The sequence below is a fragment of the Callorhinus ursinus genome, unplaced genomic scaffold, assembly GCF_003265705.2.
Source record: "Callorhinus ursinus isolate GAN/ISIS: 27379988/994484 unplaced genomic scaffold, GSC_fseal_2.0 scaffold13, whole genome shotgun sequence".
In the NCBI taxonomy this organism is placed as follows: Eukaryota; Metazoa; Chordata; class Mammalia; order Carnivora; family Otariidae; genus Callorhinus; species Callorhinus ursinus.
In genome coordinates this window covers 21,295,234-21,319,818 of record NW_027397075.1, presented here as the reverse complement: position 1 = coordinate 21,319,818, position 24,585 = coordinate 21,295,234, and the positions used below count along the sequence as shown (strand labels likewise).

The 24,585-nt window shown below is 40.6% G+C and overlaps 1 protein-coding gene across 1 annotated transcript in view; it reads left to right on the top strand.

Annotated features, from left to right (window-relative positions):
• Positions 1-24,315, top strand: part of CATSPERE (catsper channel auxiliary subunit epsilon) — a 163,190-nt gene extending 138,875 nt beyond the window's left edge. The window contains exons 18-22 of the mRNA XM_025878056.2: positions 5,664-5,763; positions 11,579-11,665; positions 13,140-13,297; positions 17,658-17,711; positions 23,871-24,315. Coding sequence (XP_025733841.1) covers positions 5,664-5,763; positions 11,579-11,665; positions 13,140-13,297; positions 17,658-17,711; positions 23,871-24,024 — 553 coding nt within the window. The 3' untranslated portion in view covers positions 24,025-24,315. The remainder of the gene's footprint in view (positions 1-5,663; positions 5,764-11,578; positions 11,666-13,139; positions 13,298-17,657; positions 17,712-23,870) is intronic.
• Positions 24,316-24,585: the final 270 nt, after the last annotated feature.

Here is a 24,585-nt window from a genome sequence, read left to right as displayed (position 1 = left end):
ACCATCTGTCCATTAATGCAAGTGGGGTGTTAAAGTCCCCTACTATTATTGGCTATTACCAATTAGTTCTTTAATGTTTGTTATTAACTGTTTTATGTATTTGGGTGCTCCCATGTTGGGTGCATAAATGTTCATAATTTTTACCTCCTTGTTGGATTGTCCCCTTTATTATTATATGGTGTCCTTCTTTGTCTCTTGTTATGGTCTTTGCTTTAAAGTCTATTTTGTCCCATATAAGTATTGCTACTCCAGCTTTCTTTTGACTTCCATTTGCATGATAGATGTCTCTCTATCCCCTCACTTTCAATCTTCATGTGTCTTTAGGTCTAAAATAAGTCCCTTGTAGGCAGCATATAGGTGGATCTTGTTTTGTTTGTTTGCTTGTTTGTTTGTTTTTATCCATTCTGACACCCTATGTCTTTTGATTGGAACATTTCATCCATTTACATTCAAAGTAATTATTGATAGATATGTATTTATTGCCATTTTGTTACTTGTTTTGTGGTTGTTTCTAAAGATTTCCTCTAGTCCTTTCTTGTCTTTCTCTCTTGCATGTTTTGCTGATTTTCTTTAGTGATATATTTAGATTTCTTTCTCTTTATTGCTCGCATGTTTATTCGTGGTTTTTAATATATGGTTACCATTAGGTTTGTATATAACCTCTTCTGCATGTAGCAGTCTTTATCAATTTCATGGTCATTTAAGTTTGAACCCATTCTTTTCTCCTTTTCTCCCCATGTTTTAGGCTTATGTTATTACATTTTATATCCTTTTTTGTGAGTTCCTTGACTGATTTTTTACAGAAATATTCATTTTCATTGCTTTGGTGTTTCCTACCTCTCTTCTCTATATTTAGTTGTAGAGTTTGTTCCTCCCATTTTTAGATTGCTCTCTGATTTATTGACTTGGGACTAGTCAAGTTGAAAACATGGGACGGGGTGAGCTCAGGGTCCTCCTACTCCACCATCTTCCCAGGCTCCTTGCTTGCTTTGTTTTTGTTTTATGTTTTATGTTTTTAAGTGTCTTAATCCTCCAAGGATAAATAATGTTAATGTTCTCTCCCAGAGAAGTGTATTCTTCTCTTCAATTCATTACTATTAAACACTTCTGAATCTTTTACTGTGCTAGGTCCTGGGAATTCAAAGATAAATAACACTTCTTTTTTGAGAGAGGACTTCCTCTCTCAATTGAGGGCTTAAGAGTCTGATGAATCAGGTCACCATATTAGCTGATATGGAATAATAAAAAGGAAACTCAAAAGAATCCAACCCAGCTACAGAAGGGAGAGGGGCTTTGATCTGAGTCACTGAGTCTTAAAGGATAATAAATATTTAGTTGAAGGCAGAGAGGGAAGAAGAAAAGTGGGGAAGGTGGCAATGAGCTCCACTGGGTGAGGCTTTCAAGCAAAAGGGATGGTTTGAGGAAGAAGATGTACAGCTCAAACAGTATAATGCTGTTGGGGCATAAAGTGAGGCATGAAGTGTCAGGACAAGAGAAACTAGCTTGGAGCTCGGTGGAGTCCAGATCGTGGGAGACTTCCTGTCCATACTATGGTAGAGCGGTATGATCAAATATCTGCCTTAGCTAGTCCTCTCTGGGAGAAGGAAGAAGATGAACTTCAGGGAAACAAGTCTAAATAGCGAGACAGGTAGTAAACTGTACTGGTAGTCTGTGGAGGAAAAACACAAATGATTGAAACTGCAGCATGGACAAAGAAGAGGAATCGTTTATGAGAAAAATTAGTGATTATAATAGGTAGGGGCTTGATAACTGATAGATAATTGGATAATTGATAGATGAGAAGAGAGAATAAGGAAGATGAACGAGTCCAAGTGACGTCAATCAGAAGAGATCTTCCACAAACCTCCACCCCCTTATCTGTACCCACGAATTCTGTCTGTCTTCCTATCATCGTAGGTGAACATATGTGTATCTAAGGTCTCTCTCTCCATCTGTGAACTGGATCCCCACCTGCTTTCCTACTTAAGAAACTACTCCTGAAACTCACCCCACCTTCTCCCGCATCATCAGTTTTTCCCTGTCTACTGGATCATCAGAGAAATCTGCAGTTCTCTCCCTTACCGAAGACAAAAACAGGAAAAACCCTCTCGTGACCCCCACTACCCCTGTAGCTTCTATCCTCACATCTCCAGCTCTCCTCCTGCTGTCCCCCATCCCTCCCAGCCTGCTTTGGCCACCACCCGTCACTAGCACTGCCACCCAGTGTGACCCGTGCCCTCCGACCGCCGCGCCCATTGCTCGGTCCTCAGGACTCACCCTAGTTGATCTGGGTGACCAGAACTACACAGCTGATCATACTCTCTTACTTGAAATAGTTTCTTCATCTGGCTTCCAGGATATCACACACTCTTACTTTTCCTGCTACCTCATGATATCTTACCATAAACCAGGTGAAAAAGACAGGTGGCTGACATGTTTGTTTATGGCATCTTTAAATATAGATTCTTTTACTGGTGGTGAAATATACATAATGAAACATAGCAAACATTTTTGGATGTATACATTGTAGCCAATGCAATGGGGCAGGGCCCTTAAAATGAATGAAAAGATGCCTGTAAGAAGGAATCCCGGGGGGTCAGCCACCAAGTTCAGGTTGAATAGGGGAGGAGTAGTCAGGAGAGAGCTGCTGCTGAGGAAAACAGAGACCAAGAGACTGGAAATTTCTATGGACCCATCTCAAAACCTAATATTGAGTGGGGAAAAAAGTTGCCAAAAGATATTTACAGTGTAATATCCTGTATGTATATTTGCAAACTCATAAAGCAATACTATATGTGATTTATGGATATGTTTATGGATAAGTAAAGTATAAAACCTGGATGGAAATAATATGTAAGAGTTTTCACATTATTCTCTGTGTTTTTCTGACTATTTGAAACATTTCCTTATTAAAATAAAATAAGCTATAGGAGCCAGGTCCACGAAGAAAACTAGGGCAGTAGGATCAAAGACCCAGGTGGCAATGTTAAAAGAAGAAGGAGAATTCATCCTCTGAGACTTGGAAGGAGGTGGGAAGTAAAACTAAATGTGGGAAGTGACTGGAAACAGAGGAGTGCAGGAGCTGAGAGAAGTCATGTCTGACAGCCTCATTTTACTTACAAGAAACAGAAAGGGCCACGTGTACACTGGGAGCACCGAGGGGTTGAGGAGAGGCTTTGAGGAGGGTGTCAGGGTCACTGGGGGTAATATGAAAAAGGCTGACCAAGGACCGGCAGAAAGATTATCAGACAATACCAAAGGCACAATTGACTTAAGACACTGCGAGCAGGCCCAGTGCCGCATATTTGAATTTCTCAAGTAGCCTGTGCATGAATGCGGAAGGCATGGTGTGACATCCAAGGCTGGGGCGAGATGTTGGAAGCAGGGCGAGAGCAACTGAGTGAATCCAGGATGCAGGGCAGGGAGGGAACTGCCCCTAGGAGGAAAGTGCAGAAAGGCAGGCCTGGATGTGTGATGAGGCCAAGGGGCGGATGAGAGGCTGTGGGGGTGGAGGAGGTGGGGTCATAGAGCAGCAACAACACTCTGGGCCATGTGGCCACACTCGTCTTTCTTGGGGTAACTTATGTATGTCTCTGCCACCGGGTGTCATTTGATAAGGCATATTGCTTCCAATTCTCCTGCGGTAATTAACCCAGCTATTAAAGCATCACAAAACAGAAAGTAAGAGACATGGTTAATACACTGGGTTGAGTGGTCCCACGGGACTGAAAACATATGTGTCGATGGATTAATAGCGGAACTGTCACAATGGAGAAGTTAACAAATTATAGGGAAGTTAGTTGCCCACTAGTGACATTTCTGAATTTCTCAGGTCTCACTGGTATCATATCCTCTTAATGAACATTAATGAAAATAAGCCATGCTTACACGGGCAAATATTTTTGTCCCATATTCTCCATGAAATAATAAAGCATTATCCAAAGATTATAAACCCAGAAGTATGGGTCATGTAATTATCCTTATTGCCACTAGATGACACTATAGCTTATTGCTTTTGTGTCAACAACGTCCACTCCCAGTTCAAGGAAGATCTTTTTTAAAATTTAAATAAAACATATGGCTTTACAACTAGTTCTTAATAATTCAAGAATCTGATGGCTTTTGGAAGATGCAGGCAAAAATGTTGCACCTTCCAAAGCTCCTAGAATGAGAGCTTTGCTAAAGCCTGGCCCAAATCTCCAAAACTGCATACAAAATTGAGTGTGTCACACACGTGTGTGCATTTTCTTGTGGGAGGAACTTTAGAGTTTAGAGTTCTCTATGACCCTCTTCCTGTGCCAAGAAAGAAGTCGACCACCATGACTCTAACCCCTGGTTACTCACATCTGAGTTCATGTCTTTAAGGCTCCTAAAAATGAATTCAGATGGAAATAAAATAGCTTCTCAGGTACCACTTTCTGGTGTGTACAGATTTCCTGCCCAATCTGTAAATCGGACAAGAGCTGGTTTTTATAAGCAGAAATGGATGGCGCCAAGTTGTAGCAGATACGGAGAGCCAGGGGGAGCAACTGCGATGTCAGGCAGAAATGTGGGCCGTGAGTAAGGAAACACCACGGTCAAAGACCCATGATCTTATGGAGAGACACAGAGAGTATGGGGAGCAAGAGAATGCACCCGACCCTGGGGCAACAGTCCAAGAGTCGGAGCCCAGGAGCCAGTGCCTGAGACCAAAGTCCTAAGTGAAATTTCCATCCACAGCAGGGTGGGGACAGTCCCACTCAGAAAAACGGGCAATGACAGATGGAAAAAAGAGGACATGACCGTGTTTAAAACAGTTGTAAGCTCTGGTAATGCACAGGTGTAACTTTACCACTAACTGAACTTTAGCTTTGGTCTCAAACCCCTATTTTCATATGGTAGCAAGAAGAAAAAACAGATCTTAACAATTTGAAGTAGCATCTCTTTTGAAACACACTGAGTTTGGGGTGAATAAGCTCAATGGGGTTTCTGTCTCCCGTGCCGGCATCTGGGGAGTGGGCCCCCAGTCCCTGTAGGACCGCCTGCGGGGGTGCTGCTGTGGGTGAAAGTCATCACGAGTTGTCTGGGCGTGGGCTGCGCGGGACTGTGGCTCCCAGGAACCGGTGACCGCTTCTGCTTCTTGGGCCCCACCTCAGCTCTCCCTGCTGCTGCCAACCCCCTGACACTCAGCCCCGTCTTCCAGCCGGGTCCCCGGGGAGCTCTGGAGCATCTCTGTTCTCAGCACAGTGAGCCCGTGAGACGCAACAGTCACCCCATGAATATTTGTTGATCAGATGACACCAGGGGCCCCTTGCTGTGCCCTTCCTCCTTCCTCAGTTCTTTCTCCCTGCTCCCAGCCGATTCGGCAGGGCCCCCACTCCCCTCACCTCCTCAACACGCGGTTCCTGTCAAAGTGAACAGCATTTACGCTTCCAACTGTGAAAAAGGTGAACATTTCCTGCTTTATTACTAGGAGGTTGATTTCGAGAGCTGAAGGAAACCTATACAATGGCACTGTTGTGATTTCACAGAGAAGTGACAATATTGAGGCTTCGAGAACATTAAGCCACTTCACGAGGTCGCAGCACTGTTCAGAGAAGCCCGTCAGATGGGGGGGGGGGCTGCAACTCTCAACCTCTCTTCGGCTCTAACCAATTATTGTTGTGTTGGCTTATCTCGCTCAGATACAATGACAATGGCTACGTGGAAGACGTGGAAGTAAATTTCATCGTGTGGGAAATACACGGCAGGAAGGACTACAGCTTTAATAATACCATGAAGAAGGTACGGCATCTTTGAAATGAAATAGAACTTAGCATGCAGTGACACCTGCGGCTCTGTTTTAAATCTATATATAAATTATCTAAGGAAAATAGAACAGTTACATGTGGGTAGAAAAAAAAATATGACCTGTGTATTACATTTTGTGACTACTGAAATTCATTGGTGACAAGCGAAGCCTTGGTCATCAGAAAAGTAAAATAATGTTTAGGGTGACGCAATTATAGGTGAATATTTTCTTTTTTTGCCACAGTGTATTCTGTGTTTGATTATTTATGGATCTGCCTTTGGCTCTCACACATTCATCATGCTGGTGCTACATTAAGGGCACACTCCCTAGGCTTCATCTCACTTGACTTCCTTGCGTCATTTGACCCACTGACCTTAGCTTCACTGTCCCCACACTCTCCTGGTTTCTTCCGTCCTCTGACGGGTCGAGCTCAGCCTCCTTGCTGACAGCACTTTCTACTTTGCAGAGCCTCTCCACAAACAGCATTGATTCCTACTTTTCCTCAGAAATCTCATGCTCAAACAAAGTCAGAGGGATAACTCCTTCCAAAGGAGCTTTCTCATCTATCAGACACCTTAATTCTCCCAGAAGGAGAACCCACCCAGATAGCAGCCAGGAGACAACGAATTCCACCTGCTACCTGCTCAGGATGTTGCAAGAACTGTCTTTCAATTCTGTGGCCAAATAAATCCATCCACCACATTCCTCCTACACTTGTCCAGCCCCCGAAGCGTACATCCTTCAGGCCTACTCTCTCCTCACAATCTCATGCTTACTCTGTCCTCCTTCCACCTGGGCCCAGATCCCCATTACTCTCCACTGTCTCGAACTTTTCTAATATACCTTAGGGCTAAATGACTCTAGACACTTCAGCAAACATTTCTCCAAGAATATAATTTTCCATGTTTTTCTCTCAGACCAGGGGTACTCTTGATGAGCTCTGGAATTAAAGTGCTCCCTGACCCACGGTGTCATTTCCAGATCAGTATCTCCTCACCCTAAGCACAGTGTCCTTTGTTTGAGGCCCCTGTCATCCAGGCGTCATGTACCCCATCCCCACCTGTTGCTCTCTCATACTGAGAACTTGATGGGTTCTCCTCCTGCCCTGAAAGCAATGACAATTGACTCCTGAGTTCTGCTAGCCATCACGTAGGGCTGTTGCTGGGAAGACACTTTCTAAACAGGAAGGGCATTTCCTGGCCCCGTGTGCATCTAGGTGAGGCCGTGTGACTGGCTCTCATGCTGTGGAATGAGCAGAAGCGATAGGCGTCACTTCCAGGATGAGGTGTTGAGAAGGGCTCACATGAACCTCCGTGCTTCCTAGCTTCCTCCACAGTCGGTCTATTACAGCAACAATGATGGAGAGATGCAAGTCGGATGAGAAGAGTCCGGTGAGGGTATTCTTCAAGGAGCCACTAGAGAGAAAAGTCTAATCCACTGCTCTGCAGAGAGTCCATCCATGGGAACCATCTCCCCAGGGGCATCTGCACTGGGGTACGTGTGATTAGGAATTCAACTGCAACGCGTAAAGGCTCTGAGGGCTGGGGTTTACTGCAGCACAGCAGAGACTGCCTTGACCAATGCAGCTTCCCCTGTTATAATTACATTTAAATTCAAACACTTTGGTCTCTGACCTCAACCCCCAATTCTCTAGCTCTGTTGGTGTTATTCCACTATGCCTCTGCCCCTTGCTTTTCCTCACACTGTCTGTCTAAACATCCACCATATGGAGCCCTCTGCTCTCTCTCTCTCTCTCTGCCACCGTCTTGCCAATATGTGCAAGTCACCTTCCCCAGTGTTGTTCCTGTGCACCCTGTGGCAACTTTAAACATCAATCGTTCTACCTTATCCATGCCTCTGTCTGAGCTGCCAATCACTTCTAGAAAAAAACAAATCAAAATTGTAATAACGGGAATTAGGAACTCAACTATTGGGAGTGATGGCTGAAGACAGAATTGGTCAACTGGAAGAGGGGTCAGAAGGAAATGCCCAGAATTATGCATAGGGAGATAAGCTGATTGAAAATAGAGACAAGAACATAATGGAGATTCACTGCCTAGATATGAGGACTAGAGTCCTAAAAAGAGAGGAGAGAGTGTGTTTGCCAGAAGCAATATTTTCCCAAAAGGCAAAAGACATCGAGGCACAGAAAAAGTAATCTGCATCTAGAAACACTACAGTTAAAGTTCTAAAATGAAAAACAAAGAGAAGAACCTTAAAGGTAGCCAAAGGAAAAAAGAAAAGTTACTCTCAAGAGAGTAGTTATAAGACTTAAGGCTGACTTCTCTATAGAAATAATGCAAACCAGAAAACTTTGAACAAAAATATCTTTCTTCTCCCTCCCTCTTTTTTAGCAGGGAAGGGCAGAGTGAGAGGGAGAGAGAGAGAATCTGAAGCAGTCTCAATGCCCAGCATGGAGCCCAACACAGGGCTCGATCTCACAACCCTGAGATCATGATCTAAGCCGAAATCAAGAGTCGGACGCTTAACCCACTGAGCCACCCAGGCGTTCCTGAACAAAAATATCTTTACTGATACTACTGAAAGAAAATAAAGTCCAAATCTAACATTCTATATGCAATGAAAACAGCCCTTAAAAAATGAAAATGAACAATGGATAATGCTTTAAAAGACACATGCAATTAGAAGAGGAAAAATTTTAAAGTGAAAAGAAACAATGGGATAAAAAAGATTTAATACCAAAGATGGGCAAAGAAGCTCCAATAGACGGGTAAATGGACATCCTGAAAGAGAAAACCAGAACAAAGGAACAAAACCAAGCTAATCATTCAAGAAAACATGTCTACCCCACCCCAGAAAAAAAGACTTGAAGTTCCATATTTAAAGAGCATATACTCAAGAATGTGAAATCAGAACAGCCAACCCAAGCAGCCATCTAGGCAAACAAAGCAAGCAATTTACATATAAGGAAAATAAAATTAAATTATAATTTTTATAGCAATGCTTTATGCCAGGAAAAAAATGGAGTAAAATATTCAAGATACTAAAGGAAAATAAACACGAGCCAAGGATTTTATATTCAGCAAAACTGATGACTCTAGAAAAGGCACAAACTGCTATTAACGTGTAAAAAGCTCAGATGATATTGTTCCCATGAGCCCTTCCTGAGTAACTTACTAAATAATAAACCTTCAAACCACCAAAATCACTAAAGAGATATCAACATAAGAACTAGAGGAAAGCATAATGTAGTATAGAGTTACTTGCAAAACTGAAGCAAAGTGAGTATTAAAGGGGAAAGAGGATAGTATATAATGGATGTATTCTCTAACAATATAGATACAATACAATTATAAAATATGCTAGGAGAATATGAAAGCATACGCCAGGGGAAAAATATAACTTTTCAGTAATCATGATAGTAGGGGTAATATTTGTATTAGTTATTCTGGTCTTCTGAGGTGTGTAAAGTGAGATATTCTAATTCTTCACCAAGTGTTTTTGGCATAAAAGCAAGGAGATACATATGTAATATAGAAGAAGTTAGACAAAATATCCTGAATTTGAATAAGATTCAGTGTAAACTCATGAGGTATTGGAAACTCATGTGATCTGGATAAAAGTATATAAATATATTGTTCAGAGAGAGAGAGATAAATTTTTCCTACACTGTCCATTAAAATCCCTAGAAACATAACTAATCAGTAGCGGTAAATATCCTTAATACCCAGTCGGTTGTCTTGAAATATAATTTCCCACTAAAAATAACTGGGGATTCTTAGATAAATAGTGGATTCCAAGCCTGGGGGAGGAAACGGACATGATGAGTTTGGAATAGTTTGACATTCCCATTAGCAAGGAATAACCAAAGACTGCTAGGGTCATGTCAAAAGTAATCGGAAGTCAAATTGAAGAGGTTGGCCAAAGATGGGACAATTAGAGCTTCCTTATGGATAGTTATCGCAATATTGCTAAAACCCGTTGAATATGTTAAACCTGTGAGTTCATAATGATTTTTTCAAGAAATCACCTTCGGAGAATGATAGGGAACCAACTCCTTATTTAAAAAAATGGCAAGAAATGAGAAAGACACCTATATTTATCCTACCGTCCCCAAATGAACTATACCAGTGGATAACCAAATAGTGGATAAGGGGAAGCATCTCTTTATAACATGTTTCTAGTTGACAAATGGAAAAAAAAGAGCATATCATCATTTTAAGCCCAAATAATAGAGGTTACTATAAACAAATTTATATCAACAAATTTTGACAATGAAGAAACAGATAAAATAGCAAATGCCTTGAAAAACACAAATTACCGAAGTTTCTTATATTCTAAGAAAGAAATGTCTGACATCTCTAATCCCAGATGGCTTTCCTAATGAAGTGTACCAAACATTTAAGAAAATTTTCCTTCAGTTTTCTAAAAACTCTTCCAGAGTTTTAGGGTGGAGAGAGCACTTCCCAATTCATTTTGTGAATCCAGGAGGACCCGAGGAGGACCTTAAAAGAAAAAGGAATTATGAGCCAATTTCACCCATGACCACAAATACAAAGCACCTAACCAAAATGCTAACAAATCAAACTCAGCAGTATATTTAAAAATCACACATCCAGACAAGTTTTGTTTATTTCATAAATAGAGTTGGAATATCATTTGAAAATCAAAGAAATCCACTATAGTAATAGAATAAAGAAGAATAAGCATGGATTATTATAATAGTTGAAAAGTCATTCAATTAAAAAATTATTCATGCATAACATTATTTTTAAAATAAATCTTGGAGGGACACCTGGGTGGCTCAGTCAGTTAAGCATCTGCCTTCGGCTCAGGTCACGTTCCCAGGGTCCTGGGATCCAGCACCCCATCGCATCAGGCTCCTTGCTCAGCGGGGAGCCTGCTTCTCCCTCTGCCTGCCACTCCCCCTGCTTGTGCTTGCTTGCGCTCTCTTTCTCTCTGACAAATAAATAAAAATCTTTAAAAAAAATAATATAAAATAAATCTTGGAATTCTCAGGGTCATGAGTTTAAGCCCCACATTGGGTATGAAGCCTACTTAAAAAAAAAAAGAATAACCCCCAAAATAAGTATATCGTAACTTCCTTAACCTAATAAAATGTAAGTACAAAAAAACAAACAAGAACAAAAACAAAAACCTTAGAAAACATCTTACTTAGTGGTGAAAATTTGAAAGCTTTCTCTCTGAAGTCAGGAGTAAAACAAGGGTGCCAGTTATCACCATTTCTATACAACATTGTTTCTGATCTCTGTAATAAGGCAAACAATAAACAATAAAAATAAATTAAAAGTATACGGATTGGAAAGGAAGCAATAAGACTGTCATACTCACAAGTAACATGACTTCATGTGAAACACTTAAACTTAGTGAGTTTAAGAAGTTCTTTTCGTACAAGGTTAATATACAAATGTCAATTGTTCCCCCGTGTATCAGCAAATATTTAAATAATGAAAAGAATTAAATATATATTTTTCAATGGTATTAAATATATTAAATACTTATGAATAAATTTATATACAAACATATGTGTGTACAATTTTTATTACATTTTTATTTTAACTACAGTTAGTTAACATACAGCATAATATTAGTCTCAGGTGTACGATACAGTGATTCAAAACTTCCATACATCCCCTGGTGCTCATCACAAGTGCCCTCCTTAATCTGCATCACCCACCTAACCCATTCACCCTACCCACCTCCATTCTGGCAACCATCAGTTTGTCCTCTATAGTTAAGAGTCTGCTTCTAGGCTTGTCTCTCTCTCTTTTTTTTTTCCTTTGCTCACTTGTTTCTTAAATTCCTATATGTACAATTTTTTGACAGAGTGGTTGTTTAAATGAAGCCCAGACGTGGAAGTCAATGACTAAGCTTAACCAGCACCTCCCACTAGAAGAAGCCTGGGGACCTGAAGTAAGGAAAATATTACCTACCAGATTTTATTTATAATAACTAATTTGGCATTTCAGTATTAACAAAAGTTTGATGAAAACGTTTTGGATTTAAATTTGCTCTTGAGAATCAAATCCAACTTTTCTATTGGATTAATATTGTGATTTCAGAAATGCATCATTTTAATTTCTATTTGATCTTCCATTGTTCCTCTGTTACTAACAATTTTGTTTTAATTTTTTCTGCTGAAAATCTGTTTGCAGATTTATTAAATATCTGACAAAAATGTTGAAGCATTGAGAGTGAGGGTTTTTTTTAAGATTTTATTTATTTACTTGACAGAGAGCGAGCACAGCCCCCCCTGTGGGGGGGCTCAATCCCAGGACCCCAAAACCACAACCCGAGCCACAGGCAGACACGCAACTGACTAAGCCACCCAGGCACCCCGAGAGTGAGTCTTTCTAAAGAACACCTGAACTTTCAATTCTTGTACAACTGAAAGATCATGGGGTGCCTGCGTGGCTCAGTTGGGTAAGCGTCTGCCTTTGGCTCAGGTCATGATCCCAGGGTCCTGGGATGGAGCCCTGTATCCGGCTCCCTGCTCAGTGGAGAGTCAGCTTCTCCCTCTCCCTCTGCCCCGCCCCCTGGCTCATGCTCTCACTCTCTTGCTTTTGCTCTATCTCAAATAAGTAAAATCTTAAAAAAAGAAAAAACAACTGAAAGATCATTTCTGAATGCCAACTATCAATCCCTATACTGCTTTCAATTTTTTCAATCAACCTTTCTTGAACTGAAATTAATTTCTGTTATTTGGAGAATAAAATCATATCTCATAAATTAAAGTGACCTATATGGTACCTGACCCCATGAAATCTAACCCCTACAACAGGAATGTTACTTTGCTTCTGCATCAGAATCTGCACATGTCAAGACAGAGATACATACAAATAATTGTATTATCCTCTGTAGTCCCATCTCAAAACATCCCACTTTCCAGCCACAATGTCGTATTCTTCCAGCAACATAACCCTAGAACCTTTACTCTAACAATCCTTCGAACAATCCTTCGAACAATCCTTCAACCTCAAAATGACATAACCACGCTCACCCTGCCCCTAGGTTCTCTTCTTGCTCTTTATGCTGCTTAAATTCCATGGTCAATAATTATAACACTCAATTAATGTGTACCCTCAATTCCTTCCTCCCTCTCACTTCTTCATACTTGTGTAGCTAAATCACAACCCTAGTTAAATCCCAACTATCTGCCTTGACAGCCGACTGTGGTCAAAGGAATACATACCCATGCTGGTTTATTTCACCTTAATTTCATGATTAAAACAGTCCTGTTGTACTGCCCGACAAACATAAGTGTATTTCTCCAGTTCATTCCCTTTTCCTCTCTAGCTGCTGCATACTTTCTCCTCTCCCCTACAATCTCCAACACCTCTTCCCCTAGAGAAGGACCTTAAGGTTTTTGTCTTTGTTTCCTATTCAGAACTATAAGCACTGTTTCTCTTATGCTATTGGAAAACCAGGAGATTTAAATCAACCATATGAAATAATCAACAAGTCTAACTATAATCATTTAATTTGGCCTGAGGACCATTCTGGAATGTATGTGTTTTGTGTGAAGATCCTGGATCCAAACTATAGGTGAATATAAATGTTTTATTATAATCGTTTTAGCATTTGTTTAAAGGGATAATGATGAGCTTGAATACAATTTCTACTTGACAAAGTCCAATAAATGAATTACACTAAAACATGGCAACATCACATAAGGCATGAGGGAAGACCATAGCTAGTAGGAAAAATAAAAATGCCATAGAGTCTGGGGTCACCACTACTAGAAGAGTTTCATGAAACACTAACTCAAAAAGATATGTGTACCCTCATGTTGATCATAGCATTATTTACAATAGCCAAGACATGGAAGCAACCTGAGTGTCCATTAATGAGTGAGTGATAAAGAGAATGTGATATACAATGAAGCATTATTCAGCCATTAAAAAAAAGAAGGAAATCCTCTACCTCAAGAAAGAAGAAAAATCTCAAATAAACAACTCAACTTTACACCTCATAGAACTAGAAAAAGAACAAAGCCCAGAGTTAGTAAAAGGAAGGAAATAACAAAGATCAGAGAGGAAATAAATCAAATAGAGACTAAAAAGACAATAGGAAAGATCAAAAAACCTAAGAGTTGGTTTTTATTTTTTTTTAAGATTTTATTTATTTATTTGAGGGAGAGAGAATGAGAGAGAGCACAAGAGGGAAGAGGGTCAGAGGGAGAAGCAGACTCCCTGCTGAGCAGGGAGTCCGATGTGGGACTCGATCCCGGGACTCCAGGATCATCACCTGAGCCGAAGGCAGTCGCTTAACCAACTGAGCCACCCAGGCGCCCCTAAGAGTTGGTTTTTAAAAAGATAAATAAAATAGACAAAATTTTAGCTAACCTCAATAAGAAAAAAAGAGAGAGTACTCAAATAAAATCAGAAATGAAAGAGAAGTTACAACTGATACCAAAGGAATATACAGGATCATAAGAGACTACTATGAATAATTATACACCAACAAATTAGACAACCTAAAAAAAAATGGATAAATTCTTAGAAACATACAACCCACCAAGACTGAATCATGAAAAAATGGAAAATCTGATCAGACTGATAACTAGTAAGGAGAGTGAATCAGTAAGAAAAAAACGTCTCAACTAACAAAAATCCAAGACCAGATGGCTTCATTGGTAAACTCTACCAAACCTTTAAAGAATAATATCTATCCTTCTCAAACTCTCCCAAAAAATATAAGAGGAAGGAATATTTATAAACTCATTCTATGAGGCCGACATTACTAATACCAAAGCCGGACAAGGATACCACAAGAAAAGAAAATTACAGGTCAATATGCTTGATGAATATAGATACAAAAATCCTCAATGAAATATTAGTAAACTGAATTCAGCAATACATTAAAAAGGATCATATAATATCAAGTGGGATTTATTCCAGGGATGCAAGGATGATTTGACATCTGCAAATTAATCAATGTGATATGCCACATTAACAAAATGAAGGATAAAATCATATGATCATCTCAGTAGATGCAGAAAAGCATTTGACAAAATTCAACATTGATTTATTATAAAAATTGTCAACAAAGTGGGTGTAGAGGGAACATACCTCAACATAATAAAGGCCATATAGGACAAGCCCACAGCTAACATCATACTCAGTGGTGAAAAGCTGAAAGCCTTTCCTCTAAGATTGAGAAACAAAGATGCCCGCTTTTATTTTTATTCCACATAGAGTTAGAAGTCCTATCCACAGCAATTAAGCAAGAAAAAGAAACAAAAGGCATACGAATCAGAAAGGAAGAAGCAAAATTTTTACTATTCGCAGATGACATGGTATTATATTTGGAAAACGCTGAAGACTCCACCAAAAAACTGTTAGAACTAATAAACAAATTCAGTAATTGTTGCAGGATACAAAATCAATATATAAAAATCAGTTGTGTTTCTATATGCTAATAATGAACTATCAGGCAGAGAAATTAAGAAGCCAATCTCATTTACCTGTGCATCAAAAAGAATAAAATGCCTAAGAATAAATTTAACCAAGAAGTGAAAGACCTAGACCCTGAAAATTATAAGATAATGATGAAAGAAATTATAGAAGATACCAATGATTGGAAAGATATTACATGCTCATTTGGAAGTTTGGAAGAACAAATATTGTTAAAATGTCCATACTACCCAAAGCAATCTATAGATTCAATGCAATCTCTATCAAAATTCCAATGGCACTCCTCACAGAACGAGAACAATCCTAAAATTTGTATGGAATGACAAAAAAAAAAAAGAAAGAAAGAAAAAGAAACCAAATAGCCAAAGCCATCTTTGAGAAAGAAGAACAAAGCGAGAGGCATCACACTCCCTGATGTCAAATTAAACTACAAAGCTGTAGTAATCAGAACAGTATGGGACCAGCATAAAAACAGACACATACATCAGTGGAACAGAATAGAGAGGCCAAAAATAAACCCAGACATATGTAGTCAATTAATTTATTACAAAGGAGCCAAGAATATATGGTGGGGTAAGGACAATCTCTTCAATAAGTGGTGTTGGGAAAACCGGACAGCCACATGCAAAAAAATGAAACTAGACCACTATCTCACACCACACACAAAAATTAACTCAAAATGGATTAAAGACTTGAATGTAAGACCTTATGCCATAAAGCTCTTGGAAGAAAACGTAGATAGTAAGCTCCTTGATTTCCGTTTTGGCCATGATTTTTTTGGACTTGACACCAAAAGCAAAGGCACCAAGAGTGAAAATAAACAAGTGGGACTATATCACACTAAAAGCCTTCTGCACAGCAAACGACACCATCAACAAAATGAAAAGTCAACCTGTGGAAATCACACATCCAATAGGGGATTAATATACAAAATATACAAAGAATTCATACAATGCAATACAGAAGCAAACAATCCAATTAAAAAATAGACTGAAGATCTGAATAGACATTTTTTCATGACATACAGATGGCCTACAGGTATATGAAATGGTACTCAGCATCACTAATAATCAGGGAAATGCAAGTCAAAAGCTCAGCGAGATATCACCTCACACCTGTTAGAATGGCTAGTCTCAGAAAGACAGGAGATGACAAATGTTGGCAAGGATGTGGAAAAAAGGGAATCCTGTGCACTCTTGGTGGGAATGAAAGTTAGCACAGCCACTATGGAAAATACTATGGAGTTTCCTCAAAAAGCTAAAAACAGACTACCATATGATCCAAAAATTCTTCCCCTATTTTTCCAAAGAAAATGAAAATCCTAACTTGAAAAGATACACCCTCATGCTCATTGCAGCATTATTTACAGTAGCCAAGACACGGAAACAACGCATGTGTCCATCAATGAATGAATGGGTAAAGAAGAAGAGACAGATAGATAGATAAATAGATAGATATAGATAGATGTAGATATATATATGTATATATATATGTAATGGAATATTCAGCCATAAAAAAGAAGGAAATCTTGCCATTTGCTACAACATGGATGGACCTTGAAAACATTATTCTAGAGTCTACTTCAGTTTGAATCCTACTTTTGCCACTGGTAGATATGTCATCTTAAGCGAATTGCTTAGTCTCTGAGCTTATTTCTTTGTAAAATGAGTCTATAAGACCTATCTTATAGTATTCTGAGGATTAAATGACAGTACCTGGGTAAAAATCCCTAATTTTGCTCAATCAAGTTAAGTTCCTTTCGTTTCTCTTCTCCCACATGAAAATAGGTGAAATGCTATCATTAATGTTTATTTAGCTCCTGTCTCATTCCAAGCAATCTGATAAATCATGAGAGATACTCAGTAACCTTAGAAATAATAACATAGTGCCCTATATCAAGTTCTGAAGATTCTTAACTTCCTGAACCAGCCAACATCAGGTGCACGTCACAGGCTCTTCGATCAGAAAATCCTGAATTCAAATCCCATCTCTGCTACAGACAACTGTAAACTTTTGCAAGTAGCTTAACCTACCTGAGCCTCTGTTTCTTCATCCAAAAGAAAGTGTTGCTATGAGGATTAGGCAGATAATTCATGTAGGACATTCGATACATTGTCTGGTACGCAGCAAATGCTCAGTTAGTATTCACTTTCAACAAGTACTACCTGCTCAGTAAAACAGTATGATTATTATTAACATTATTCTTGCTGTCGCCTTGGGACCCACTATCAAAAACGACATCAAGATGTTAGGAGGGTAGTGAGGTTGCACTGACAAGCTCGGAGAAATCGTGCCACAAGCAGCCCAAGTCACACGTATGGAAAAATCACCACAGCTGTGATGTAAATGCATCTCTTCTCTCCATTATCGAGAAAGTGACACCTTCATTAAGATTATCTATGATTTGATCATTACCATAAAGATTTGGAGGGAGGCTTTTAATATACTGTACTTAATTTAATCATTAATATTATTTATCTCATTTGCAGTTTCTGTAACCTAACAGCTATATTTGCGATAGAGACCTTTGGAATGATTCCCAGGTAATGCCTGCTGCCTCATTAGGCTTTAGTGAGGGGAGTCGTAAAAGACAGGGGTGGCAGACAAAACAAGAAAAGCACCTCTCCCCCATTTCCCTGGGACCCTACTACTTCTGCCCTATATGTGACATCCTCAAATTGTATGTATCAATTATCCCAGGGATACAGCGGGAAGGAATTTTTGAGAATTGTTGCTGCAGCTGGGGTCCCATTTTGTCTCATCCCCTCAGTGGCCACTGTCTTCCCATCAAACACGTCTTTGAACCCCACCTGAAGGGCAGAGTCTAGGCTGCCGCGGGGGGCCTGGGGGGAGACAGTGGCTGCTTGAGTCTGCCCTCCACCACTGGCCATCATTCTGATGCATCCAGAGACAGGTAGGAAAGGCATGTTTCTGGACTCCAGTCTCCTTGGAGAGCAAAGTCTTAACGCTAACACTGAGATTGCAAATGACCTCGCTTCTTTGTCCTGGGCCTGGTTTTTTGTTTTTGTTCTTTTGTAAAATGTTAAACAAAAATGGAAGACAAACGATGAAGTTACTCATGGCCCTACTTTAAATATCGCTGACTCCTTGATGTTTTGTGCCAATGGAAGATTAACAGCGTGAATAACCTACAAATGAGATAAGCCACGCGCTATTTCTAAGTGACTTTGGGAAACATCCATGGCCTTTGACAGTGACTTCTCCTCATTAGATTGCCATGTTTGGTTTAGATGAATATTAAGAACATACGTGCACACTGTCAGAAGGGGGCATTGGTGAATTGGAGAGGAGAGATGACAGTGAAGGAGGATTTCACCTATTTGCCCCAGCTTGTCTCCCAGGAGCTGGATTTCAGCAGCCAGGGGATATGGTGCAGCTTAGGGGTTGTCCCTAGATTAGTGACTGCAGCTTGGTCCCTGTTACACCTAAGCCCCCAAAGTGGGAGCAGAGGCAAAGCGGGGATTAGCTGGTGGTAACCATTTTCCCAGTGAGAAAGCCCTTTCCGTGAGCAAACATCGGCTGAAGATCAGGCTATAGGAGGCCAAGATCTTGGTGCTTCCTTGTCTTCCGGCGTACTCAACCACTTTCCCAAATTTTCCACTGTGTCCTTTGGAGTTGTTACCTTTTAACCAGCAAACTCACTTAAATCCTCAATCGTCCTCTGAGCTCCCACTCTATGTCCCTCCATCCCCCAAGGACACTGCTTCACCTTCAGCCTTCTAGAGTGATAGCTGTTGACTTTCCAATGACCCCCAGGTGCCTCAGAGTGCCATTACCACTTCCGGGCCATTATTTATCCTGGGTCTTCTAAAACAAAAGCAGAAGAAAAAAAAAACTTTTTTAAACACACACCTTTTTTTCCTTACATTTCAAAGTGTACTACTTTAATAACACTTGCTAGTACTCCCTACCCCTCTGGGATTTGCCCCCCCAATCTGGCAAGCCCCCAACTACCTACTTTTTGATTACACCTGAGCAGCCAAGGATTGGTAAAGAAAGTTACACAAAGGGCAGATTAATCACCAACTTCATACAGGTCACCAGGACTATCTGAGAATCTTAGTATCTTTCTCTGGTCAACCAAAATCTCCACTCTCCGTAACTACCTCAGACCTTATCGAATCAGCTTCCTCCTTGGACCATCTTTCCTTAATGAACATCAGAAGAGCTTGTTTCCACCATTACAAAGAACTTAGAAGCCTGCAGGAAGGAACACTCCTGATTCCTGATTCCAAACACACCTACCAACACCTATGTTCATTCTCCCCTTCTTCCATCCTGTTACAATTAAAGACATTTTTTCCTCTTCCTTAAATATAATTCTTCCACAGGTGCTTTGAACCCTCTTTCCACTTTCTAAGGAAACTTCCAAATCAATTATTTCTTCTCTCTTTTATATATTCAAATTTCTCGCTCAACTAGATCCTCCCCATAGGCTTTTAATCACCCCCAAGTTTTTAATTCAAATATATATAAAACCCCAACCTCCTATCCCCCTCTAGTTGCCATTCTCTCCCCCCAACTTTGCGAGACAAACTTCTCAAAAGGTTTGTCTACATAGTCTCCTTTTCTCTATATTCTATCCCTGTTTCTCTAATCCACCCAATCTGTTTTCTGTCTTATTATTCCACCAATTACCTCTCTGCATTGGTTTCTGAATTAGATAAAACAGCTACCTTTCCCAGTCTTGAAGGACTGGCCTCAGATCAGAGATGAACCTTATTCTTCAGCCTGGCCCTAGCTGTTTGTGGTCTCTCAAACCTTTGATTGTCCAAGATGCCTTCTTAGTTCCCAGGACCTCGGTGTCCCAAAGAAGAGGGCCTCAATCAGCACCTAGATGCAGGCTGATTGGAAGCTGGACCCTCAGGCAGCAGGTTTTTTAAAGTATGCAAATAGACCTCTTTCAGTGAAAGACTAGGAGATGGGTGTTTCGGTCTACACCGTCTGCACTAAGTCCTGGGTTTTGTTACAGTCCTGTACTACTAGTGAATGTAGTAAGCTCTGTGGGCCACCAGAGCCAGGCTATAAAAGGTGTGTCCCCTGGACAACAGCCATAGCAGCTGGGGCACAAGACATGTGCACAAGCTCCTTTCAGAGAGATACCAGTGACCTAGGGAGAAGCAGAGGGAGAATTTAAGATGGCACTGGCCACGCTCCCCAGAGTCTCTGGAGAGGATTGCAGTCAGCCCCTCGATTTGTGTTAAATCAGGAGCCTAAACCTCAGGTTGTTGCAGCTTTTAAGATAAGCAAATGGGCCTCTTTCATGGAAAGGCTGGGAGATGGGCATTTGAGTCTGCTGTCTCTGTACTGAGGGGTGGCGGGGGGAGGGAGGCTTAGCCACTGCAAGTCCTCAGGACCCCTTTGTTTGCTATCACCCCGTGCATCTCAGAGACACAAGCCCAGGTGGCTTTCAGAGCTAAGTGTCTGGGGACCTGTTCCTCAGGTGGAACTTTCATAAGTTGGGACACGATGTTGAGTCCAAACTCTTCACTCCAGGGAGAAGCTGGTAGTCGAGAGTTCCCTCCTGGTTGTATGTTGCTGCGCTGGGTGTGGGGTTTATGGTAAGGCTGTGTCCCAGTCTCTTCTACCCATTATGATGTGGGTAAATTTTTTCTCATTCACCCAGTGTGTAGATGTTGCTCAGCTAGTTTCTGGATTTTTTTTGGAGGGAACTGTTCCTTAGGTAGCTGTGGCATGAGTGACTATGGAAGGAGGTGAGTTCAGGAGCCTCCCATGTCACCATCTTGAACTGGAACTGGCCTACACCGAACCTGATAGATATTTGCCAGTCCTCATCTCATTTTATGTTTCGTCGGTGTTGACTTTCCCTTTGACCACCGTATTGCTTTACGGGTTTTCCCAAACTTCTATAGCCACTCTTTCTCAAGTAAAGAGAGCCCTGACCTCCTTTACAAGACAGTACATGTTGATTTCCCTCAGGGCTCAGCCCTGGTCTTGTGAGCTTCTCACTTTGGCAAGCTCATCCATACTCATGGTTTCAGTAAGCATCTATATACACATGACTTCCAAATCATATCTCTGGCCCATCCAGAGCTATACAATCCCACCATCTATTAACCTCTTTTCTCAAAAAACTGGCCAAACTGGACATGCCCCAAAATGATCTCATGATCTTATCACGCACTCCCTTGCCCCATTATTTGTCCCACTCTAAAAGGGATCCATCAGGGTAATTGTATACAGGTGTCATTGCACAGCTCCAAGAGAATCCATTTACATGGGCTATAATATGAACAGTGCCTTCTGGAGATGAACAGTGCAAACCCTGTTTTCCAGAGTTCCTTCTCTTGGGAAAGAGCACACTGAACTGTACGAGCCAAATACCTATGAGTCAAAAATGAAAACAAGAAACCCCCCCCCAAAAAACAAAAAACCTAGGGTTGTGTTCATTTCTCTGTTTCCCCCAGCTCAACCAAACAGTCACTGGCTCCCATTCATTTAATCTCCTGAATTGCCCTTGAATGGATCCACTTCTTACCAACCCCATCACCAGCACGCCAATCCAAGCTACGATTGTCTCAGATGGGAACTACCACAATAGACATCTGACAGATCTCTCCTCATTCATTTCTATTTTCTTCTGGTTCATTTTCTTCACTGGAGCCAAAGTGATCGTCTCAAATGCTAATTTTATAACTTGAAAGCTTTAAGTTTCTTTCCTTAGAATGATAACTCCTCAACATGGCCTACAAGACCTTCCATGATCAGGCCGCCACCTACTTCTCTAATCTTGTCTTGCATTATGTTCCCTGCATAATCTCTACTCTAGACCCACCAAACTTTCAGTCCCCAACCTTCTCCATGCTCTGTCCCATAGCAGGACCTTTGCACATTCTACTTCTTCTATCTGGCAACTCTTCCTTCCCCTCTTTTTTTTTTTTTAAGATTTTATTTATTTATTTGACAGAGAGAGAGAAAGAGCACAAGCAGGGGGAGGAGCAGACAGAGGGAGAGGGACTCGATCCCAGGACCCTGGGATCATGACCTGAGACAAAGGCAGACGCTGAACCAACTGAACCACCCAGGCGCCCCCCCTTCCCCTCTTTATCTACTTAACTTCACCAACTTCATTTCCATTTGATTCTTCAAATTTTAGGATAATTATCTTTTCCCCCCATGGAGGCATATCTTGACCCTATCACCAGGCTAAATCCTGCTATAGTAAACTTTCAATGCATTGTATATCTCTCCTACTTAGTTCTTATCACAAGTGCAATTTTATATTTCTTTTCTCATCATTGATTAACAATTATGTCTCCACTAAAATGTAAACTCTCTAAGAAGGTGGAGACCATGTCTATTATTACTTATCATTGTTTTTCCAGGCACTACCACAATACCTGGCTCATATCAGATGATTTGTCAAGTTAGTTAATTAACTTCCAAGAAGGAAACCATTCACTGGAGCCAGATTAAGCTTGTATCCACATAGGAGGAAGGTCAGAGTAAGAGGATCAGGACCTGGGGAAACTGTAACACTGCAAATAAATAATCATGGCCTAAAAAGGAACCGAAAACTAAAGTCAGATGCCGGGACACCAAACAGAAAGTAGCACAGCATTTGGCTCAAGCAGTAAATCCGCTCTGGTAGGAGGCACTCAGGCAGAGTCCCAGGTGAAGGGGCAGATGTCTGGCACCCAGCTGAAAGTAACATCTACTAAGTGGTGTACACGCACACACGTGCGCGCGCACGCACACACACACACACCTGGTTGACCCTCAGGTACCTCCAATTCAATATGCCCAAAAGTAAACCAACTGTGTTTACATGCCCTCACTAAAGTGCTCTTCCCTCTGAATTTCCTCTCTCAGTGAACGGTGATAGCATCCTCATAGTCACCTCATTCCAAAACTTGGACAACAACCGTTACTCAAACCCCGCATCTCAACAATCACCAAGACCAATCCAGTCTAACTTCCAAATCTGTCTTAGATCGATCTGCTTCTCTCCACTTACTCAGACACTAATTTAATTAAGACCCTCATCATACTTGCATTATTAAAAAACCTCAAAACTGGGGTTTCTTCCTCCGCACTCCTACTTCCCATTCATCCATTCTTCACCCTACAATCAGAATCATCCTTCCAAAATCCACACCCTGTAGCTTAATAAAAGCTGTCTCTGTCACCTCTAACCACCGATCATTCCTCATCTCTACCACTCTGCCTACCACCCGAGCTCTAATCATACTGAACTAGTTCTAGTTCCAGAATGTCTGGGGTGATCTTAAGGTTTTCCCATGCCTCCACAACTTTGCATAGGCATCTCCCTTAGCCTAAAACTCTATGCCCACCTGTTTCTTCCTCTACTTCCAGGCATTTTTATCTGGCGAGCCCATTCTAAAGCTCCAAGTCCTACTCCCATCCAGCTAACTCCGCTACTCAATTCAAAGGTCCCCTCCACTGGAAGGCCTTCTTGTATGTCTGGCCCCCATGAATTTTATATTTCTTTTTCTCATTCTATTGATCACACTGTCTATTCTCTTCCCTAGTCAACCTCTAACACTAAGAGGCAAACATCCTGAGGGTAGATAAGATGTCTTATTAATCTTTGTTTTCTGTCAGTGGCATAGGAATTAGTCATTCAAACATTGTTTGACTAAATAAATTAACGACGAAAGTGAATGATGACTTCTAATGACTTTTTCTTCTTATTTCAGTCCAAGTGGCTACCTGGTTGCTGCCTTCCTATTTGTCCTGATGCTACTGTTCTTCAGTATTCTAGTTTTGAGCTATTTCCATTATATGAGGATTTATAAACAATATCTTTATGAACCAATTAACAGATATGATAGAAAACAAAAGAATAATTAGGAAAAACAAAAGTTTGTTTAGTATTGAGGTATATATACGTAGAGAGTGTATATATATACTTACAAGTGTGTGTGTGACCAAGAAATATTAAGGATAAGCACATAGTATGTATCAACAAATTCAAGCTCTAAAAATGTTCTTAAATTACCCAAGAAAAATATTCTCAGATCTATTGTGTGTTATAAAATTAATTTTAAGGTATTTGCCCTTACCTTAAGGTATTCTATATACTCTTACATGGCTTTTTTAAAAATTAAAATAAAAGAAAACAAAATTTGCCTATTAAAATCATTCTTAAGAATGAAAGTAAATTTTTGTAAGTGTATAAATATGTCAAATTTTTTTTAGCATGGGGGAGGGGCAAAGGGAGAAGGAAGGGAGGAAGCCGACTCCTCGCTGAGCGCAGAGCCTAACGGAGAGTGGAGCCTAACTCGGGGCTAAATCTCACGACCTGTTCGTGCCCTGAGCCGAAATCAAGAGTTGCATTATGTTCCCTGCATAATCACTGAATGAGCCACGCAGGCGCCCCTCAAATGTTATTTTGCATGAAACTTTTCATAT